Source organism: Drosophila albomicans, chromosome 2R, assembly GCF_009650485.2.
Source record: "Drosophila albomicans strain 15112-1751.03 chromosome 2R, ASM965048v2, whole genome shotgun sequence".
Lineage (NCBI taxonomy): Eukaryota > Metazoa > Arthropoda > Insecta > Diptera > Drosophilidae > Drosophila > Drosophila albomicans.
In genome coordinates, this window is record NC_047631.2 from 25,882,529 (window position 1) to 25,905,823 (window position 23,295).

General features: G+C 39.5%; 6 protein-coding genes across 6 annotated transcripts; 2 read left to right on the plus strand and 4 right to left on the minus strand.

The window, feature by feature from the left end:
- Positions 1-220: 220 nt before the first annotated feature.
- LOC117574620 (prolyl 4-hydroxylase subunit alpha-2) lies at positions 221-2,371 on the plus strand. Its single transcript, XM_034258507.2, has 5 exons — positions 221-655; positions 720-874; positions 940-1,895; positions 1,952-2,117; positions 2,180-2,371. Exons 1-5 carry the CDS (start codon positions 465-467, stop codon positions 2,248-2,250), a joined length of 1,539 nt encoding a protein of 512 aa, XP_034114398.1. The 5' UTR covers positions 221-464; the 3' UTR covers positions 2,251-2,371.
- LOC117574619 (prolyl 4-hydroxylase subunit alpha-2) lies at positions 2,303-6,607 on the minus strand. The gene is made up of 6 exons (XM_034258506.2): positions 6,327-6,607; positions 3,948-4,102; positions 3,703-3,859; positions 2,777-3,638; positions 2,555-2,720; positions 2,303-2,493 (listed from the first exon to the last, which is right to left on the minus strand). The coding sequence occupies exons 1-6, from the start codon at positions 6,494-6,496 to the stop codon at positions 2,393-2,395; spliced, it is 1,611 nt and encodes a 536-aa protein (XP_034114397.1). The 5' UTR covers positions 6,497-6,607; the 3' UTR covers positions 2,303-2,392.
- A 495-nt stretch (positions 6,608-7,102) lies between these two features.
- On the minus strand, positions 7,103-12,200 carry LOC117574722 (prolyl 4-hydroxylase subunit alpha-1). The gene is made up of 8 exons (XM_034258649.2): positions 11,840-12,200; positions 11,206-11,360; positions 10,931-11,081; positions 9,730-9,926; positions 9,488-9,654; positions 8,891-9,403; positions 8,655-8,820; positions 7,103-7,358 (listed from the first exon to the last, which is right to left on the minus strand). Exons 1-8 carry the CDS (start codon positions 12,025-12,027, stop codon positions 7,258-7,260), a joined length of 1,638 nt encoding a protein of 545 aa, XP_034114540.1. The 5' UTR covers positions 12,028-12,200; the 3' UTR covers positions 7,103-7,257.
- Positions 12,201-13,910: 1,710 nt separating this feature from the next.
- LOC117574388 (prolyl 4-hydroxylase subunit alpha-2) lies at positions 13,911-16,382 on the minus strand. Its single transcript, XM_034258226.2, has 5 exons — positions 15,532-16,382; positions 15,261-15,469; positions 15,060-15,190; positions 14,205-14,654; positions 13,911-14,128 (listed from the first exon to the last, which is right to left on the minus strand). Exons 1-5 carry the CDS (start codon positions 16,014-16,016, stop codon positions 13,946-13,948), a joined length of 1,458 nt encoding a protein of 485 aa, XP_034114117.2. The 5' UTR covers positions 16,017-16,382; the 3' UTR covers positions 13,911-13,945.
- Positions 16,383-17,671: 1,289 nt separating this feature from the next.
- Positions 17,672-18,616, minus strand: LOC117574389 (prolyl 4-hydroxylase subunit alpha-1-like). The gene is made up of 2 exons (XM_034258227.2): positions 18,381-18,616; positions 17,672-18,329 (listed from the first exon to the last, which is right to left on the minus strand). The coding sequence occupies exons 1-2, from the start codon at positions 18,548-18,550 to the stop codon at positions 17,672-17,674; spliced, it is 828 nt and encodes a 275-aa protein (XP_034114118.1). The 5' UTR covers positions 18,551-18,616.
- A 616-nt stretch (positions 18,617-19,232) lies between these two features.
- Positions 19,233-23,060, plus strand: LOC117574391 (prolyl 4-hydroxylase subunit alpha-2). The gene is made up of 10 exons (XM_034258229.2): positions 19,233-19,830; positions 19,911-20,062; positions 20,139-20,295; positions 20,371-20,599; positions 20,953-21,346; positions 21,405-21,487; positions 22,436-22,498; positions 22,561-22,636; positions 22,732-22,821; positions 22,884-23,060. The coding sequence occupies exons 1-10, from the start codon at positions 19,640-19,642 to the stop codon at positions 23,006-23,008; spliced, it is 1,560 nt and encodes a 519-aa protein (XP_034114120.1). The 5' UTR covers positions 19,233-19,639; the 3' UTR covers positions 23,009-23,060.
- The last annotated feature ends 235 nt before the right edge of the window (positions 23,061-23,295 follow it).

A 23,295-nucleotide genomic window follows, 5' to 3' on the forward strand; every position in this document is an offset into this window, starting at 1 on the left:
CTTTGCAGCGCCAACGGCAAATTCAATTTACGCGGACAGCAAAGTGCAGCAAGTGAATGTATGTGATGTGTTCTTTTATGAGAGTGTGTGTGTGGAAGAGTGAGAGTCGTTGTCAATGGACACTGAGTGTGTGTGTGTATTTGATTTATTTGCTGCCGCATAAATTGAGAAGCTTGTTCCGTGGGATTTCAAATGTAAAATGCAACACATGAGGTGGGAAAATTGAATATTAGAAAAGTTCTTGATGTTCTCGTCATCGTTGCGCTGTTGTTGACTTAGCCACATCTGTTTTTGTTGCGTGTGGATACGTGACAGTATTAACTGGAATATTTATACGCGTTTTTTTTTTGGGTTATTAGAAATGTAAATAGCAAGCATAAGCTGAGCTGTTCTTTGCTCTCGACATTCATTAGCCAACAGTTCGTTGGCCAGGTCGATACATTTCCCAGTTTTCAATTTCCACAATGTTCGAACAAAGTTTTAGCATATTCAGTATTCTATTGTTCTGCAGCAGTCTCTGTATAAGTGCTGTCAATGGCGAGTTTTATTCATCCGCTGATAAAATGATGGAACTGGAGAATTTGGAGAAGGAGCTGGTGATTGCCACGCGTAACTTCTTGACAGACCAGGAGAAGCAGCTCGACGAGTATCGCAGGTATGAAAATGTTCCACACACAGAAGTGTTGCACGTAGCGGCTGATTGATGTTGTTGTTGACAGTTTCGTGGCACGTGTGAAGCGTGAGCATGAAGTGGCCGAGCAGCAGGGCGACGAATACTGGGAGCTGCCGTTGAATACATTTCGCTTGACCAGACGTCTGGTCGAGGACTGGGAAAAGTTGCACGCACAGCTGGAGGACAATCCGATAACGAACAGTTCGTGTTGATTTTGTTTCGAGCATTTGCTGGGCATTATTTAAATTAATCCAACTTCTGCTTAGCTTACCAGGCCGTGTTGGATATCATCGCCAAAGAAATTGGCTTTCCAGAACTCGACGATCTGCGTGGCATTGCCAGAGGTTTTGTGCGTCTGCAGAAAACATACAACATTTCAGCTTCTGATTTTGCTGCAGGCACTGAATTCTCTACAGGCACATTTTTCCTGTGGCGTGATTGCTATGAAATTGGTGTCCATCTGTACGATCAGGCGGATTATAAAGCGGCACTGGAGTGGTTAATCTTGGCATACGATATGCTCGAGGAGGCGGACAGCGAAGAGGTGAAGAAGTTCAATCTTGATGTGCTCGAGTACTTGGCTTTGACGTACATTGAGTTGGGCGAAAAACAAATGGCTGTTGACATTTTGGCAGATGCGGTACCGGAGGATTCCTCACTGCCTGCCCTACATACACTCAAATACTTGGAGAAGAGAGCTGAAAAGTGTCCGGATCAAGAGGAAGAAATGGATTGGAGGGCCAACTATACGATACTTTGTCAGGGCAAACATCTGCCGAGGAATGAGCCAGAGGATAAAACTCTGCGTTGCTATCGCGATTCAAAGCGTCATCCATTCTTCCGACTGGCGCCATTGAATGTGGAGGAAGCGCATCGCAATCCGGATATTCATGTGTATCACGGTGTGCTGAGCGATGTGCAAATTGAGGAAATCTATGTGGCAGCCGAAGACAAGACCAAGGTGCGGTCCACGCTTCATGGCAATCGCGTGAGCGATATTCGTGTCAGTCAACAGGTTTGGCTCAAATACGACACGCCCATCATGGAATGGCTTAAGAGGTTGACTGGCGCCATCTCTGGGCTCGATATGCACTACGATGAGCTAATGCAGGTGGCCGATTATGGCATTGGCGGTCAATATACACCACATTGGGACTATATGTCTTCGCTGACCGGCGAATATGAGCTCATGGGCAATCGCATAGCCACAGTTATGTATTATGTGGGTTGGAGTCACTTTTGTTCTATGGCAAATTATAAATCTGATTTACATTCCAGCTCTCTGATGTGGAGCAAGGTGGCTACACGGTTTTCCCTAAGCTCAATGTATTCCTGCAGCCCATAAAGGGTTCCATGGTCATGTGGCACAATCAATTGCGATCCCTGGAAAATGATGAGCGCACTTTCCATGCTGGTTGTCCGGTGCTTGAGGGTTTCAAGCGAAGTAAGTGTTCAGAATGAATCTGTTATATGCTTTATTTCTTATTTATATTTCTTATTTTTTAGTCAGCAACATTTGGGTGCATTCCACTAGACAGGAGTTCCTCAGACCTTGCACACTTAACAAAAATGAGTAGCGTGAAATATTTCACGATTTTTGCATTTAGTAAGCACTTCATTTTCATTTGATTTGAAATTATAAAATCACTTTAATCAGCTAACAAATCTCTGTTTGATATTTATCACAATAAACTTTAATTATCATCTAATACTTTTGTTTTAGTTATAGTCCTTAAAAGGCAAAGAGATCTCATGATCGCGCTCCAGAGCGCAAGGTCTAATATCTTGCTGTCCCTTCAAGCGTATCCAGGCATTGGCAACTGTTTGAGTAAAGAATATATATTTATTATGTTTAAGATATATTTCTCTGTTGCCACTCACTCCATTTGCTGCCTTGCAGCACTGGACAACCGGCGTGCTTGGTGCGATAATCCAGAGCGCCGCTGCGATGCAGATTGTACCAGAAGAGCAAGCTGCCACGCTCCGGGGTAACCAGTAGGGGCAGAAACGGAAAAGCAGTGCCGCCTCCAGCCTCCACATCTGAGAGCTATAAAGAATAAAATGTTAAGATATTGAAATCGATTTTCCAGTTGTCTGACTCACATAGAAGATGCCCGTGGCCACTCGATTGGTGTCATCCACATCCTGAGCGTAATCATGTGTGGCATCAAAGCTGTCCATATGCGGCTCGTAGTGACCGCCAATGCCATAGTTGGCTATTTGCAGATGCTCAGCAGAATTCATATTCAAGCCAGTTATGCTGGCCATGTGTCGCCTCAATCGCTGCATTGTTGCATGTTTCTCATAGGGAAAACTCGTGCCTTTGCTGGTGCGAAACTTGGCTGAAGTCGGATCATTGCCACCTAAGCTATAGACTTGTGAACGCTGCAGCTTGGGACGCGCCACTTGCTGCAAATCAATGGTGTCTTGGAGTCCAATGACATCGTGCACTTGTATCACATAAGGATCGAGATGCAGTTCCTCCAACTTGTAGGGTTGATAGCTCATTTCACCAGCTCTTCCGCTGTGCAGACGACAGCGTAAATCCCTTTGTGCAGACGGCGTTGGCAGCAGCTCCTCGCGACACACCTGCTGATAGAGCTCAAACTCCTTGCTGGCATGATAGTCACCTGGACGACGTATCACCTCGTGCATCAGACCACGCTTGACACCATCCGTAATCAGCTGCTCGAGCTGATGACGCGTCTCTAGGAGATGCAGTCGCTCTTCCGGCTGCACGCTGAGTACATGATTGATCAAATTGAGCGCATTCTGATAGTCGCCCATTGCCTGATGATAGCTGACGACAGCCTCCATGAAATCGAGCGATGCCGCCTCATCGGCATAGTGTTGCTGCGCCAGCAGTTGCATCGATTGTTGCAGCCAAGGCACCGTGCTGTTGTAGTCACGCAACTCGTACAGATGCTGGCCGAGCACAAAGCAATCTTGCCAGGACATTGCAGCGCTGCAAGCGATGAGCTGTCATTGTAGTTTGATTTGTGATTGCCACATGACGCACGCCCACTCACCCGTATTTGACACCATTCAGCATGCCACTCGCCAGTTCGCTCACATCCAGCTGATAGGTTTGCTGCAGTCGCGTCAAAGCCAACGCAGTGCCCACAAAGTCCTCCTTGGTGGGATAGCTCAAGTTCTCGCGGTGACCGGCAATCGCCTCGAGGTAATCTATTGTTCAAAAGGTCGTCAGACAATAGACGAAACCGAAAGTGGGTTAGTCAGACAACTTGAGAGTGAAAGTCTTAGAGATACTAACTAATGCGGCTCGCTTCGCTCTCTACGCTGCTCTCGAAGGTCTCCCAATCGCTGTGCAGTCGCTTTATCAGTCGAAACGCATTCACCGGATTGTTGAGGTAGCTCTCGATGCTATCAGAGGCGCTCAAATGTTCCGCTTTAATGGCATCAATTTCACTGCAAGAGAACATTGATGGAATTCCATGCCGGATTTACGATATTACACATTAATCAGACTTTAAATTGCTTCATACTCTCGCACTCGTATTTGTTTTCAATTTGCATAAACCCACCGAAAAAAAAATAAACACAAATTTACATAATTCATCTATCAGTCATGTGTCGTTGTGTTTTTGTTTTTTGGGGACCAAGTTCAGGTGGTGCCTTTTCACCTGGCAACACATTTGCAAACACTTTAATACTTTGTCATAGTTAAATTAATTAGAAGTTTATAAACAAAAAACATAGCATAGAAGCTTCTGCTTTGGGTTAGCGAAGATCAAATACTCTAGTGGCCATAAAATGGATCTGAACTTTAGAAAACACTATTAAAAATTTTGAATAGACGTGCTAAATTCAACTGGTTAAAAAATTAGTCATACTTTGATTAAAGTTTAAAATCTATTGTGCTTTAAATATTCTTAGAAGCATTTCTGTTTGTGTTGCATAATCGAAACAATTAATGGAACAAGTTTAATTAGAAATGTGAAACTGATATAAATAAGATAACATATAACATCAATTTGATGCTATCGAGAAAGTCTCTTTTGTTTTACTATATCTGATGCACTCAGTGAGCGTCTTCTGCCAGATAGTTATGAATGGCTTTAAGTAATTAATGATTTTATATTTTATACGCTTCTTTTTTTTTTTGGCAAAATAACATTTATCGACCATTTAAATAGCGCCATAACTTTAAACGGCAAAACGACGCCGCGCGACATCATCTGCGATTTTTATCGATATTGTCCATTAAGTGGTAGCACTCGTTTGTTCTAATCGCCCCACAGTCATAAATAACAATCTTGCGGTCAATAAGATATTTCTCAATAGATGCATACACATATAAGAAAGAAAGAAATTGTTATAGCAAATCAACAACTATACAATTTGCTATACTTTGAATGATGTAAACAGTTGCAAATTGTATTGCGAAATAAAATCAAGAATGTGCAAATAATATATTAACGTTTGCGAATGTTTCTTAATAATTTGTTAACGGTGCTTCTCATTTGGAAGCCGGTTTTTTGTAGGTTCTACGTGCGACAGTCGAATAAACAAAAGTATAAAAGTGAAATATGAAATTTCAACATTTCAGCTTTAAAATGCGATATTAAAACAAAAATCTGGCAAGTCGTTGACACTTTTAACTGAATAATCGCATAAACATGCAGCAATTATCTATATAAAAACGACAATCGAGAGCGATAGATATTTTAATATAAACATCAAAAAGAAGTTTGCCGAAGATATGTCAAACAAAAGACAACGAAAAGAAATTAGCAGCTCATAAAATGTGACAAAATGCATAATTAGTTGCTGCACATTATGAAAACTATTAGCATGGTTGTAAATAAAGAACAGATCAAGATTATCATAAATAACTAAATAAACAATTTAATGCGCGCGTTTTTGCACTTTTACTCTTAGGCGAGACACTTCTCCAGATGTCATAATGTAAACCGGTTAGATGGGAATGCGAAAATAAAATGTAATTAAAAGAAAAAAAATTGCTTAAAGCGGCCGTTCATTTTAGTCACACACAAAAAACCAACCCAAATCCAGCTAATAAAGCTACTTTTTAGCATCCGAAGCACAAAGCTGAGAGGCCGTTCATAAGTCGATAAGTCGACGATCAACCATTTGTTTTGACCGAAAGACTAAAGAAGCTGCCTCATATGCGTTGGCCGCCTGCCTACCTCATTATTAATACCAACAACTGTGGGCGTTAGTTGCTTATTAATTTTGAAATATTCATAAGGTCATGAAGATGCTGTACTAACAAGATAAACAATGGAAATAATAAACAGAAATGCCTGAACAAAGCAACGACTGATTGATCTCATTTAAATCAATTTAGTTTGCAAATCAAAGCAGTTAGCATTTTTTGACCAAAGAACTCAGCTAAGACTTTAAGGCAGAAAGCAACGCAACGACTTATTGAACTCATTTAAATCAATTTAGTTTGCTAATCAAAGCAACTAGAACTTTTTATCCAGAAAACTCAGCTGATACTTTCAGGCAGAAATGTTGGAACAAAGCATCGACTTATTGATCTCATTTAAATCAATTTAGTTTGCAAGTCAAAGCAGCTAGCATTTTTTGGCCAGTGAACTTAGCTGAGACTTTCATTTTTTCAGCCAGTTTTTTGTATTCTTGGCATCATTAGCTTAATTCTCACCTCTGCAGTAACTCAGCATGTTCTTTGATCTCGTTTACATAATTCTGTAGCTCCGATAACAGGATCACCTCAGTGCGCAGCAGTTGCTCCAAGCTGCTTGTAGAGCTGAAAAACTCCGCACTGGAGATGGCCAAGTGCAAAGTAATTAGCAGAGTTGTCAGCAATTTCATTACGACTAATCCCAGGCGAGATTAAACACATATAAAAAAGCAACAATAATTAATTCTAAAACAACTTAAAAATGTGTGCTGTCTACGCGGCGCGACGATTCGTTAGAAACTGCTCGTTGTTCAGATCTCAGCGGATCTTGAGACTCGAAAAAGCTTCGACTTTGGATAAGCGTTGAGCTTTGGCAGCGGGTGTCGTTTAGGCCGGCATTTTCGGATCGTGGTCAAAGAACTGCCCTCTAGGCTTAAATGGTCCACGAGAAAGCAACGAGCACAAGTTGACTACGCTTGATTTTCAGGTTAATGACCGTGAAGATCTCACGCAATTACTTTGCATAGAAGCTGACATAATTTGTTGACTTAAGCAAGTGTCTTGAAAGTGTCTTGGCCAAGTCAACAACAATTTACCATAACTTTTTCTCTTTCTCTTTAATTACTTTCACTGATACTTCGCAGTCGTCGCTTTGCGCTTCTCTTAGCTCTTAGCACTTCTCACTAACATGCAAATGAACCGCTAAAACTTTGCCCGTGAACTTGTTTATTCAAATTGCCGGCAAATCTCAGCGCAACGCGTCGCAACTCATTTGTATCTTCATCTCTTCATCTCGCGGTTTGTTTTGAGTCAAGTTCAACAGCGACATAAAAAAACACTCAAACTGAGCTTTTGACTTGAGTCGAGCTGTTAACCCTCTAAATGCTTGGCTGGCATATAAAGACTACACTCAATTTGCTCTAAAATAAAATTAATATATATTTATGTACATTTATTTTATAATCTGATAGTCTTCGGAAATCTCATTATCACGATAAACGTCACAGGGCCGCGCAAATGTCTGTGTCGCCGAGTGGATCCAAACGTTGCCAACTGCAAGTATTAAGTTTATGAAATAATATGAAAAATTGCTTTAAGGAAATGTAAAAAAATAATAACAACAACTAGAAATAAATTATAAAAGTAAAAAAGCTAAAGTCGAGTGTACTCGACTGTGAGATACCCTCTACCCAAATTATGGTACTATTCTTAAAATATATCAAATTAATATACCGCAAATATAATAAAATATACCATGAATTATATTTGATATATTGACATAACACTACATTTAAAATATACCTCTTAAAATATACCAAATTAATATATCACAAATATAATTAAATATACCACGATATACCATAAATATCATATACCATATTTGGTATATAGACATAATTCTACATTTAAAATATACCATAGACTACAAAATATACCATACATACCAAAGCATCTAAGACCCGTAATAAATTACGCATGTTATTTGATTTTGATCGATTTAAGAGGGCGGAAGTGGGCGTGGAAAAAATATGAAACAAACTTGATCTAATACAAAAATTAAAACTCTATCTTATTGTCTTTGAGATTTAGGTGTTCATATGGACAGATGGAATTGGCTATATCGTTTCGGCTTTTCTGATTAAGAATGTATGTCAACATATGTACATATATATTTTATGCCTATTACATACTTTTCCTGTAGGCACAAAGTTATAAAAATTAATCACAAACTCAATTATTGAAACAATATTTTAGAATCAATAAATAAAATGTAAATTATATAATTAATAATGCCATTTGTAATTTATAGAATTTGCATTTAACCATATTAGTTTTAATGATAATAATTTATTAGAACAATGTTATATTAATTACAGATTATATATCCAATTGCATATTATGTATGAAATAAACTTTATTAAATTTAATATATATGCAAATGATTAAGTATTTTATGCCACCATTATAATTACATACTACAATGACTATAAAAATAATTGCAATGAGGAACGTAACAATTTTACTATATTATAATTTATGAAATTATTATAGATGAACAATTATTGAACATGGATTTTTTTGTAATGCAGCATGAAAACTTCTATTCAAATGTATGAATAAGCTATGATTAGTTGTGTTATATATGAGTATAGCGCATAAATTATAAAACCGCAAGGACCCACTTCAAATTTCCCTTGACAAACGCTCAACAATTAAATGAAAAATGTGAGCTTAAACACGCTTGGCATAGCAAATGAGTTGCATAATTGCAGACAATTTAAAAGCGGTCCCATATTCCATTCCCTCGCTTTGCTTGCTATTTGTTTTTGTTATTAGTGTTTTACTCACTCCACTTGCTGCCCTTTAGCACCGGACAACCCGCGTGCTTTGTGCGAAAGTCCATGTCGAGGGAGCGATGCAGATTGTACCAAAACAATATGTTGCCTAGCTGCGGCCGCACGGCAAAGTTGAGAAAGGGAAACGCGGTGGCGCCACCCTGCTCCACATCCGATAGCTGCAAGAAGTGCATTTATTACTTGTGTGCATAAGGTAGTTGTGTGTGTATGTGTGGGATGTCAACTCACATAAAATATGGCTGTGGCAATGCGATTCCCCTCCTCGGCTGGATAGTGGCGAGTATCGCGAAAGAAGTCCCAATGCGGCTCATAGTGACCGCCCACACCGTAGTTGGCCACCTGCAACTGCTCACAGTAGGTCATATCGAGGCCGGTGGCATCGTGGAGATCACGCAACATACGCCCCATTGTCGGGTGCGTGTTGTAGGCGAGCCAGGCATTTTTGCTGACGCGAAAGGCGGACTTCATGCGATGCGAACTGCCGCGCATTTGGTTCACTGTGGAACGCTTCATATGCGGCACAGCCATTTGTCGCAACTCGGCGATTTTCTGTGTGCTCAACATGTCATGAAAGGTCACCACCAGCGGATCCAAGTGGTGTTCCTCCAGCTTGAGCGGTGCCAGCACTCGATATGCATGATGGCCGTGTGTATACCGACATCGCAACGGACGCTGTTGGGCGGGGGAGGCGATGACCTCACCACGGCAAACCTTTTCATACTGTTCGAATTCCTGTGTGAGCTGTGTGCGTGTGTGTGCGAAGAGGGAGGAGTGTGAGTCTAAATTTAGCTACTAGAAAGATGAATCGAATCGCTCGAAACTCACTTTGTAAGCATCCGTTTGTTGTAGTTGTGCAGCCGCATCCTCATCCGACTCATCGCCCTGATTTGATGACGGCTTGGCGGCCTTGTCCCCCAGGTGCCAATTCCGTATACGCGATGGATCGAGCTCAAGCACGCGCTGACTCAGCTCGTATGCCGTGTCAAAGTCGCCTAAAAAATCGCTTTGGTAAATATGTTTGTATGCATGAAGTTCGCCTTGATTACTTGACTGTATCCGTTGCTTACCCATTTGGAATAAACTCTTTGCCACCGTCTCCATGCTGTTCACTATCGCCGGCTCAGCGGCTGAGCTCTGCTGGCCGGGCTGATGGCGTCGCAGGCGTTCCATGGACTCGCGCAGCCACACTTTCGTGTTGTTGTAGTCCTCCATTTCAAAGAGTTGTTGACCCAGCACAAAGCAATCCTGCCAGCTCATGTCCGTGCTAAAAATAAAGGCAACCAGGCAGCACACCAAAAAACGAAATGAATATGATTTCGGGGGGTTTTACTCGGGGCATATCAACACGATAGTATTAGAATGTTAGACATACAGGGGTGGATTCTAATCAAATGGAGAACGAAATATGGACTTATATTAAAATATCTTATAGATAGACATTGTAAATATAAACTACTAATGAATAAATATATAATATCTACTAATGATGATTAAAGAATGATGTAAGTAAAGTGGGCAAAGTTCATAAATCATTTCAGCTTAACATATAAAATATTTATCATATAAATCATAAAATTTGTGTTAAAGACCATTTTTTCTAGTGCTCTAGCCTATATAATATATTTAGCTAAATAAGTAAAACCACAAAGGTTACTTCTGATGCAATAATTCTATGCTTGTTGTCATATTGTGAGAAGAACAGAATGTATTTCACCTTTAGTCTAGCTACACTTTGTACATCAAAATTAACTTAAAATTTATAAATCATAATTACTGAATGAATAAGACACAAATAATATACATTTAAATCTAAAATTTACGCCTCCTAAAACTCAGTTTGATAACTAAAAGCAATAAAATCGAAAATAGTAAATTCAAATGACATATTCATTGACTTATCAGCTTCCACTTAAATCGTACATAACTTTGATTCTTAATCCTCTTACAATCACCCTCAAGCTCGTAGTCCGCTCCTGAATTTACCGCCAAAGTGTAGATAATCTATGTGTATAGTGTTCCATATTAAGACTGCTATATTTAAATATTAAATCGATACCAAACTATACTTAAATTACTCTTACATATTAAATGCAAAGCCCTCGAACAACATTCAATCTCTCAACCCATTCCTCAATCCTCAAATTAGCGTAAACCGCTCCTGGCAGTGCGATAGAAAGTGTGAGTTAGCATATGCATATGTAGTACTCAATGTATTTCAAGCCTGACTGGTTATTGCTTATTTGGGGTAGGCCCGCGCCCCCTTCTCACCCGTATTTGATGCCATTCAGTATGCCGGCAGCCACTTGGGCCACGTCCAATTTATAGGTGCTCTGCAGGCGAACCAATGCCAATGCGGCGCCATCGACATCCTCTTGACTGGGGAAATTCAACTCGTAGTGCTGTTGTGTGATATTGAAATCTAAGAGAATAAATACACAAGGAAAATAGGAGGGAAATGCAAAATCAAATTAAGTTTCACAACATCATACTACTAAAGTTTTGATGGGTCTCTCTTGGGTGAAAAAAATGGAATGGATAGTTACGGATTTGGCTGCTCATTTGTTGGGCGCGGCTCTCGAGTTGTGACCAGTCGTTGTGCAGTCGCTTCATCAATCGATAGATATTAATTGGATTGGTTAGATAGTTCTCGGTGCCTCTTGCAGCCAATGCATGTTCCACCTCGATAGCGGCGAGCTCTCTGCGTGGATCAGGTTATTAGGATTTGGTTGATTTGGATTTGTTGGAGACGAGTTTAGAACTTCTAATCATAAATCGGTCGCTACCAGTTTCTGAGTCTTTGGGCTTTTGTGTGACGCTCGATCGTCATACACAACGATAATAATAATACCTCTGTTCATAAGAAATCCCAAGCGTTTAGATAGCGCACACAGCGTATTTAATTAATTCTAATTTATTTCTGATTCAAATACATAAAACTTTTTTTACGATTCAAACACAACACAACAGAAAATGCAAAACGAAAGCGAAATGCTAAATGTTAAACTACAAGACTCTTGGCCCATTGTTGTTTATGTTATTATTATTATTATTATTATTATGAAATCCGAGCTGAACCATAAACACACATAAAACCCCACAGAAAACAAAACAACAACCAGTTGATTACAGTTAAGAACTCTGAATATGATTTCCATAAATTGATTCAATTGTACTCACTTCTCCAACTGCTTCAATATCGTCCTCGCCTGTGCCAACTGCGCATTCAAGTCGCTCATCAATGTGTGCTCTGTGTGCAGCAATTGCTCGAGTCCTGTGATGCTAGAGAAATAATCCGATGCCTGGCCAAGATGGGATACGCTGGCCAATAGCATTACAGCCAGCAGCCTTACACCGCTTGCCCGCATCTTCAATTGAAATGTGGTGGGTGTGCGCGTGGCGTATACTTGATATCAACGTCGCACGTCGTATACTTAATTTACGCTTTTATTGAGGCTAACACTATGATTAGCCTTATGTTCTTAATTTTTTTTGGCGGCAACAACGATCTGCGGCTCAACGCGTCTCACAATCAACTGAATGGCGTTGATCGGGTTGCTCGGCGTCTGAGACATCCCGAAGCGTTGATATCGAACGGCGACGTCGAATAAAACCAGCGATGACAGACGTTTTGGCACAATCGATGCTGCGTGTTGGGTGCTGTGATCGGGCGACAGCTTAGACCGGGTGCTAACTACACCACACACACTATTTGCATAACCAATTGATGTTTGTCTATGGACATGTCTAACTCCCCATGTCGTTGTCGTTGTCGTTGTCTAGTTCAATGTGGATGTGGATGTCTTTGTCTTTGTCTATGAACAAACTATTCGCATTATGAGCCACTCTAATGAAGAGCATACGAGTTTCGTGGCGATTAAGCATGTTTTATGGCTTTGCCAAAGCTGATTTAGTGATGCTTATCATGGGGAGCTCGTTTCGGCTTTGACCAGCCCCAAGTTCTACTTCTCTCTCACAGTCGCCCCTCAGCTCTCTCTCTCTCTCTTCGTTTGTCTGACTTGTGAGCTCTCTCAATCTCTTTTGTATAAATCGCTGCCTTATTCGATCGCTTATTAATTCCAGCTAATTAACCACGAGTCGTTTGAAATTTAATAATGCAGTCGCACGTCGTTGTTTTTGGGGGCAGTGTTGGTAAACGCTGAGCCAGTTTATTATGCTGTTGATCTCTGATTGTCTGATTTTCTATTGAATATTCAGATTGGGTGTTTCGATGCTCTGATATAAATTTTAACGTTTTCATAAATTTGCGGAAGTTTCATAAATTGCCATCGCAACAATAGAAAGTAATGTCGCGAAAAAATTAGAAAAACATTTTTTTCGAAAATTTAAATAAAATATTGCGAGCAAATAAAATACAATAAGTTACGCATTTAGTTAATGTTATTGGCATAATAAATATATATTTAAAAATCTATAATTAATGAGACGTGATAGGCAAATTAAGTGGAAATGTGATTAAGATAATAAATATGTGCTCATCATGCCTTAAGTAATGAAAAGTGATAAGCAAATGAAATACTCTTAGATCATTTTTTTGAACTCCTTCTCGTTTAAAATTCTAGGGTATCAACATTTCAACCATGACAACACATAACAGATTTTTGCTCTATTTAAGATCATTTACCAAAATAGAACTGCCCATCAATCTTGCATCTAAATGACAGGGTATTCATTTGATAAGTTTGTGGTTTTATTGCGTTAATTAACGAGCAAGTAAAATTCAATCTAACAGCTATTGTATTTTTAATGTTTAATCCGTCATTTGATTTACTGTTTCGCCCAACATTCAAATTGTCACATTCGCATCGCTTTTATGGCCCAATATTTATTTAAACTATTTCCTGTTGCTGCCATCAAACGAACATAGCCTGAGAACCTGACTCAAAAGACTCGCTCGGTGTTATGCTAATTGTTGCTCGCTTTGATGCATGAATATTAAAATTTGTTTGCTCTTTAATTACGCAAAGGGAACTGCACAAAAACACAAACAATGAACACGCCCATTTTAAGCAATGGGCATTTAATGAGAGATGAAAGTCCAAGAATTGCAAAATGAAACTCAATGAAAAGTCAACATTTCAGTACTTTTTGATTCGTTGTTGTTCTTGTTGTTTATTTTCATGGCGGCAATTAGTGAAAGATTAAAAGGCAAAATGGGTTTCAGTCGTTGTCCGAATTCAATTCAATTCAGTTCGGTCCACAGCGCTGCGAAAAAAACAGAGAGGCAAATTCGGTTGAAGTTGATGAGATTCAGAAGTTCGTGTTTCACTTACACAACTGTGAGCCCAGCAGCACGGGACAGACAAGCTGGCGACTGCGGTAATCCAGTCTTGAATGTGACTCGCTAACGCTGCGAGTGCGCCAGTAGAGCAACGAACCCCGTGGGACATTCACGCCGAGCTCCAACTGTGGAAACACCAACGCACCGCCCAACTTTGGTTCGTGTAGCTGGTACAAAGAGGTGGGACGATAATAGGCAATTAGTGACATATTAACTAATCATTTCATTAAAATGACGACTCACTTGGAGCATAGCGCGTGCCACATGCTGCACATGCTCAGCCTCTGCCACCTCTGTGGCCGTCACGTGCTCGTGACTGTGACGACGTGCCTGCCACAATGGCAACGACATCGGCTCCTCTGGGTGTCCAACATTAGCCAGTTGATAATTGATGCCACGCAGCATTTTCTGTCCCAGTTTGCTCAGCTCCATTGGCGCAAAAGTGGCGGCGACTTTCGTGTGTTGCTTTGGCTTATCATCGAGTAGTGTAATCAATTTGTCTGCCTGACGGAAGCTGAGCACATTGTGATAGAGCGTGATGTGTGGATCCTCACTCAGCTGCTCCAAGCGTAGCATGCGGAGATGCGACACATCTTGGCGACACTCCAATAGACGACTTCCTGTTGTCACCTGCTGGCGGGTGGCCGAGCGGCAGAGCTCATCAATAAGCAGCTGCTCAACGGATTTCGAGAGCTTGACAACAACACAAACAAAAAAGAAAAAAAAAGCCATAAAAAGATCAACATAATAATACGATACTAATATCGTAGAAATAGATGCTTGTTAGCTAGTCTATAAAAATAAAATTATACAGTCAGAAAGCACGCAAACACACACTCGAAGGACTGGAAAAGTTCTCGAGCAGCAAAGTTATGCCGGAAGCACACGAATAGCAGGTGAGTAGATAGCATGCATAAGAATATACTATGTGTAACTCTTTAAAAGCGTTAAAGCTAAAGCAACTTGAACACCTTTCAACTAGTCAATTTCATGCTCTCCTGGTATTTGCCTGTCGAGCACGCTTCGCTGCAGCTTTCTGACTACTTTCGCAATTTCTGTTTCAAAACTACGCAATTTGCATAGTTTTATCCGCTTTACCTTTGCCTTGGACTTCGTTTGAGCTCCGCTTATGGCCCGTTCAATCTTGGCCTTGGCTTTCTGCACATTCTGATTCGCGGGACGTAGCAGCAGCAACTCCTTGGCCGTGGCCAGAGCACTCAGGAATTCGCCTGGGCAGCAAAACGCGAAATTTATACAAATCAGCGAAAAGTTTTCATTTCTCTGCATTTTTGTACGCACCTGCGCGGTAATCCATATTCACAGATGCCTCCAGTATTTGTACCCTGCCTCGGTCGTGTTCACTGATTGAGCTGCCATGGGTTGCATTGCCCGCAGCAGCTGGCAGCTTTCCCAGCGCTGTTTCCACCCAATATTTGGCCACCGCATAGTCACCATTGCGATCCGACTTGCGCGCCATCTCCAGGCAATCGCTCCACGACATCGCCGAGCTTTAAAATATGCAACAGCATAAATATTTTGTATTCTTTTCGCAAAAGCGTATACTTCTTACCCCAGCTTCAGTCCATTGACTATGCCCAGTGAGAGTGTCGCAGGTTCCAGTTCGTAGACAGATTGTAGTCGCAATAAATTCAACAGCGCTGTCTCGTATTCCTCTTCGCTGGGCAGCGGCAATTCCATCTCATAGTCGGGCATATCTTGGCCCAACTCGAGGGTCGCATTCGCTTGCCTCTCGAGCTTGGGCCAAACGCTCTGGAAACGCTTCAGAATGGTGAGTACATTGAGTGGATTCCCAATGTATTCCTCCACTTGATCGCCCACCAGCTGATGGAGTTCTTCGATGGCGAGAGTTTCTTGTTTCAGTGCCAACAACTGATGTTCGAGTCCATCAATATATTCGCGCAGCGCATCGATGAGCGAAGTCTCGGTGGCCACAAGTTCTCGCAAATGTTCCTCGTTGCCAGCGAGAACAACTCGCGACGCTGCCACAACTAGGCAGAGTAGCCAAAGAAATCTTATTGCTTGCGGCATTTGCATAAATCGAAAGAAAAACTTTGTGTTTTTTGTTATTGCTGTTCTCGTTGACCGGGTCAATGGCTGACGTAGCTTGTTAGCTTTTTGTGTGTGTTTGACTGGCGTGTGGTTCTTGGGTTTGTGTGTTTTTTTATGTATTATTCATGGGCGACACAAACACAATGCTTAATTATGCCAAAGCCCAAGTTATACTTATGTTGTTGTGTTATTATATAAGCAAAAGCGGCTGACCAACCGGCTTCGCTGTTCTAGCCCAACTGAAACTACAAATCTTTTGCCTGATCATGCGAAAGGTGAAAAAGGCAAAAGTCTCGATCAGCATCTTTTGCTTCATTACTTTGTGGTTCTCTCTTTTTATTATGTCTTTCACACTCTTTTTCATCTGCAAACAAGTAAGAAAGCGTCAGTAGAGCGTGCTAGACTATGAGTTACCTTCTACCCATTTCAATAATATCTTATTCTAAAAATATACCAAATTAAAATACCAGAAAAATACTAAAATATACTGAAGTCAATATTTGTTATAATGATATAGTACAACATTCCAAATATACTATTATTGTATATACTAACTATGGTATATTTTGAGTTTTGACCTATATCAATATATCAATATACCAAATATGCCCTTAACACACTTTTTCACCTGCAACCAAGTAAGAAAGCGATAGTCGAGTGTGCTCGACTGTAATATACTCTCTCTACTATTCTAAATAATACCAAATTCTTAAAACATACCACAAAAATACTAACATATACCGAAGTCAATATTTAGTATATGCCAAATATGCCTTTAGCATACCAAATTAGCACACCACAAGAATACTAATATATACCGAATTCAATATTTGGTATTATGATATAGTACTACATTCAAAATATACCGTCTATATAATACCTCACGTATATATACCCCTCTACCCAAATGTTGACGGGTATAAAAAAGCTGCCACATTAACTGTTGCTTAAGCTTTTGCTATGAAAATTGTATAATTTTGTTGCCACCCGCTTTTAAGTGCAACTGTAACTAATATTGCAACGTGCAACCGCATCCTGCGTTGTCCCTTTTTGCTGTTATTTAATATCAGCATGCCACGCATAGCACTTTAATCATCGCCAGGTATTTCCATTAACCAACTTGCATAAGCTTGGTCATAAAACTCGAAAACTCATCTGGAAAAGCATGGAAATTGTTGCTGCACTTATTTCCCTTCGTCGTAACTTCATGCCATCCAGCTGCTTCACCCACAAGCTCTCTTTGTAGTTTTCGTTTAACATTTACACAGCTGGGCTGCCCTTTGTTTTATTTTTTGGGATATTTCTGGAATTGTAATTGGGTTAAACTTGTAGTACTTTTCATTTTGAGTGTGGTCTGCAGCATTTGTGTTATTTGCTTGACTTCAAATTGTTGATTTTTGTGGCTGTAACCAAGACTTCAACAAACAATTCCAATTTTGTTATTTAAAGAACTAGAATTTGATTGAGCCCGAAATTGAAGAAAAGAAAAGAAATTAATTTACTTTATTTTGAATTAAGTTTAATGCTAACAAGAACTAAAATTTTATTTTTAATTTAAATAAGGGTTTTTTTTAAACTTAATGCATTAAATTTTAAATTTAATGCAAATATGATAAAGATGACAAGATGGTGGATAATAATTATTTTTTCATCTCTACGATAGGTGCAGTGAGGCGTCCTAGTAATAACTTATTCTCTATGTCAACTTTCGCCTTCAGCGCTTCTTCATGCTTCGGATCAGCCTTAAGTATCTCGTTGTTCAGTATATTGGATAACTTCAAGTTGCCAAGGTCCTGCAGGGTAGGTGCCAAATATTGGAGTATTTGAACATCCTTGATGCTGGCAAATGTAACTGGTTCGCGGGCGAGAAGAGAACGCGCCTCCATCAGCCATTCGACGGCAAAATCAGATAATTCTAGCTTATGACAACTGCGACCGATCGCATAACAATCACTTGCAGTCAATGTGATACTCTGATTGTCCTCCTTATTGGAGTAGAGCACATCGTTGGCCAGTTCTGCTGTTGGCAGATCATTTTGCCCTTGGTATTGCAAAATGTCGTTTGTCATTGCCTGCAAATCGTTCTCTGTGGGATGTTCAATCTCCATTTGTACCACCTCCTGAGCGACCTGCTTATGATGTTCGTCGACAGCTGATTCAGTTAAGATAACATCAATCACCTCCCGTTTCCAGTTGTTAACAAGGCGGCTAATTGTGGTAAAGGAATTAATTGGATTGCCGAAATACGCCTCCGGATCATCGAGATCATCGTGCACCACATCCACGTAAGCTAGAAATCTTCCATACATATTAAATACCACATCATCATTCTATGTCTTAGTTACTTACCTATTAATATTGGCTCTTATCTTATCCGCCTTGGCCATGTAAGCTTCTAACTGTTCCACAAACACTTTTTCCAATTCAAGCAATTTTTGAGGATCAATCTCTTCTTCTTCGGCATTGATGTTGCCTATGACTAGACAAAGTGTGAAGAAAAACGCACTCAAATGAAACATTCTAGCGCTGCTGCTTATCAAATTTCAACTGCCACTTTTTCCACGCTGAGAATTTGGGAACCGAAACATAACTACATCTTCAACTACTTCGACAAGTCAATATTTACACAGCTGTTTGAATTTCTTATATACCCTGTATACTTTTAAATTGGGAGAAACTGTTGTCTAAGAATATATTTTTCTAATATTTTCTGAAATACAAAATTAGGGATTTTAGTGCTTCAGGTTTCAGTAAAATTCTTAAACGTTCGAAATACAAATACAAATTTAAATATATAAAAAGTAAAATACTAATTTGAGTTTACTAATTTCAAATATTTTTTATTTTTTCTTTATAAATACTGAACATTGCGCTTTATACTCTTTAAAATTGTTATCTAAATACTAAAGATTTTTATCACTGAAATTGTTAGGTCGAGTTACTCAAAAATTCGACAATGCTCCAATTGTTGAATCTTTAAAAACCCATAAAAAGTAATATACTAATTTGAGTCAAATTATTTCAAATATTTTTAATTCGTCTTAATAAAATTTGAACATCGTGCTTAGGAATATATTAATTTTTATTGTATTGATTTTTATTATATCAAGATAAACTTGAATCAGTTCAATTATGATTCAGTTAACATCGTAGCAATGTTTTTGTGATACTTATCCATTCAGGTTTCTTAGAAATGTTCTAATTAAAATACGTGTTAGATGCCGATTACTACTGAGAATTGTTTTCACATTCAGCCAGCTCTCGTTGTTTACTTTCTTCCAATCAATGATTGAATAAGATTTAGCTAATGTTATTCGCAGCTTGGCTAACGCGTGTGTTGTCTCTTATGCTCTTGAAGCCAGTTCTAGGTAAAAATACTCGCCCTAAGAATCAGAACCTGTTCGGCACAATGAACCGCTGAGCTTTCTTTACACTCACGCAAACAGGTTTCTGCTTAATGAGTTAAAAAGCAAAGATTTGCCAAGACATATAGCGCAGCTCTTTGATATTACATAATGTGAACATGACCATAGATAAACCATCAATAGTTGGTCTGTTGGGGTCAAATTCAAATGGCGAATTCAGTTGACCGCGAGCTGTGATCGAGCATGTTACTCTGGACAGAAAAATGGAGTCTGACCGCATTGCTGTTGCCATTGCTGTGGTGGAGCTGTGTAAATGGCGAATTCTATTCGTCGATACATGCCATGTCCAAGGTCTTTGGCTATGAGCAGAAACTGTTGCAGCACATGCAGAAATTCATAGCCGATAATGACAGTAAATTGGATTTTCTGAAAGCGTAAGTTCGGTGCCTGATGAACTAATGAACTTAGGCGACTCGACTCAACTCAATCTACAATCTGCAATCTGCATCGACAGGCGACTGGAGGAGTTCGAGCGTGAGCGTAACGAGGCGTTGCAATGGGGCGTGGCATACTTCGAGAGTCCGTTGAACAAATATTTGCTGAGCAAACGCCTGACGCTCGACTGGCAGCGCATTGCGAATCTGATGGCAGCGTCAACTGGCGAGAGTGGGTGCCAAATCCATTTATGTCCAAATTTCATTAAGTAAACGTTGCTCCCCCCTCTCTCTCTTTCCCCTTAAAGAATCACTCAGTCGACTGCATCAACTGCGGCAGAGAAAGCACATGCCAAACGAAGCTGAGCTCGAGGGCGCCATCGATGGTTTGCTGCGTTTACAGTCCATTTACAGGCTGCAAACGAAGCATGTGGCTGCTGGTATACTGGATGGCGTATCTTATGGGTGAGTGTTGCACTTTCTGCCCAGGCACAACTCACTTAACAGCACTTTCACCCCTCTCCCCGACCCACAAAATAGCACTCAACTGAATGCCGAGCATTGCCTGGACATTGGACAACAGGCGTTGCGACTCGAGCATTTGCAGCTGGCTCATGCCTGGCTAATGGAGGCCAACAATCGTCTGACCACCGCCGAAGATCATCATCAGCTGCAGCCACAGATTGCCGAGAAGCTGGCACAGGTTAAGGCCAGATTGTCGAATAACCAAGGTGTTAACGGCACAGTGGAGAAAATCGAAGAGCATTCAGTAAGTATTAATTTTACTAGTCTCGAAGTTAAGAGTTTGGTATATTTATGAAAAATTTGTTGTGTGATACTACATGATATAGAATTGATTCTACTTGTATAATAAATGTTCATAAAAAACTAGCATAAATATCTTATTATATATTCGTAAGTGTTGCTTTTTTTATAAATTTGAAGAGTCGCATTCAATATGTTTTATTTTTGGTAGTTAAACTATCTAATGAAATATTCTTTAATAGTATTCCATAAGTCTTAATTTTACTAGTTCAAATATAATTAAAAATATTATGAAAAAGCATTCTTTAAGTGTTATTCCAATTCGTTAAAAATAACTTTTAAAATATTTCCTTTCAGCCCGTGCCTGAGAATCTGACCGTACTTAGTGAATTCGATGCCTATCGTTACACCTGCAGTGGCCACATCAAACCCACTCCAAGTGATCAACGTGATCTACGCTGTGGCTACCTCACGGAGACGCATCCTTTTCTGCTGCTAGCTCCGCTTAAGGTCGAAGAGCTGCGCACTGAGCCGTTGCTGCTGCTCTACCACGAGGTGCTTTATCAGAGTGAGATTGATGTCATCACTAAACTAACAAGGAACAAAATTGAGCGTGCCACAGTCACGGGCCAAAACTCTTCGACCGTGTCAAATGCGCGCACCAGTCAATTCACATTTATTCCCAAGACCCGACACAAAGTTTTGCGAACCATTGATCAACGTGTGGAGGATATGACGGGGCTTAATCTGAGTAAGTTAAAGGGGAAATTTTACTGCTGAGATATGAAATTCAAATACTGTTTTTGCAGTGTTTGCGGAGGATCATCAGTTCTCGAACTATGGCGTAGGTGGGCACTACGCCCAGCATATGGATTGGTTCTATCCGAATGCGGTGAGTATATATGTAGATAATGGTAATGAGTACACACTATCCATAGGGTAGAAGGGTATTATAACTTTGTACCTTCAGCACATGTATGTAGCCGCAGCATGAGTATTATAATAGTATGTTCATATACCAAATATAGTCTTCGGTTTATTTTAGTATCTTTTTCAGTACATTAATTATATCGATAATATTATATTAATATACCATATATGGCCTACGGTATAATTATATATTTTTTTAGTATACTAATTATATTAATAATATAATAGTATTTTGTAGGATCTTAATTGGGTATACATATTTTAGGAATACTACGGCAGTGTTTTGTTTTTATTAAAGGTGGGCAGCGGGCATCTCGCAGTAGAGACAATACGACTATAGCTTTCTTGCTAATTTTTTAAAAAATTAAATTTATACCTTCTTACAATTCGAATAGATAAATAATAGTACTAACAAATATTCCAGTTTTCTAAAAAACAGGCAGAAGGGCTTATATAAACTTAAATATAACTTATTTCTTCAATTACTTACTGTTGAAGTCAGCTAGAAACAGTCTACAAAAAAGTTAAATGTAAAAATTTAACGAGAACTACCGATTCATGCTAAAGCTTGTTACAAAGAGAATATAATTAAGACAGTAGTATATAAAATCACATTCAGTATAAATGAAATGTAAAATTCGCAGAAATAACGAAGGTAAAAAAAATTTACTTAAGCCCAAATAAGTAGAGAGCTTGGAGTTCGTGTTATTTTAATAATTATTGTGATGGTCAGATTTAACATACCACAATTTAATAATAAAATAACAATCTTATTGTGTTATTTATTTATTTGTATTGTAATAACAAAAACCATTCCTTATTGCCATGAGATAAGCTAGAGCTAAAGCTACTTTTACATACATCATTATTAAAGTAATAAAATATAAAATCATATTAATTTCCTTCACAGTTCGAAACAAATCAGGTGGCAAATCCTGAAATGGGCAATCGCATTGCCACCGTGCTATTCTATGTGAGTGAAATGTTATCGAGCACATTTGTCAAGCAAACTTATATATTTAATTTAACTTACAGCTCACCGATGTGGCACAAGGCGGTGGCACCGCATTTCCCATTATAAAACAATTACTGAAGCCCGAGAAATATGCGGGTACGTGTTTCGCTCTGTTGGCGACCTGTTGTTAAAAGCTCTTTGCCAGAAATGATAAAAAGTTGTGTTGTACTTTGCTCATTTTGCCATTTCAGCCGCATTTTGGTATAACCTGCACGCTTCAGGCGTGGGCGATACTCGTGTCCTGCATGGCGCCTGTCCCATTATCGCCGGCTCCAAGTGGGGTAAGTTGTCTGCTCCCCAAAACACCGTTAAACTAATCTAATCCAAATCAATTTGCTGTTAGTACTAAACCGATGGATACGCGAAAATTATCAGTCGGATAAGAGACCATGTGAATTGTGGGATGATTCTCAGATCTCGTTGAGTCAGCTCTTAGAACTTAGCAGACGAGCGAGTAAACAAATTTAAATAATGCATTTTATTTATCCCTAAATAAATAACAAATTTCATTCTCAGCTGTAACAAATAAATTTAAATTGTAGTTGAATAAAAACACATTTTCATTTTAATACGTGAAGCCTCTCAAGTTGAGCGAACTTCCTTTTAAATAGTTGACTTTATTGGTTTATGCCAGTTTTACATTCATAATCCATCTAAGTTTAAATTCAACATTTATATTTTTTGACTCGACTCGCCTTTGGCTTGCAGCTGCAAGTTTTTTTCTCTAAAATATCTTTCTGTATTTTGTCAGTTAC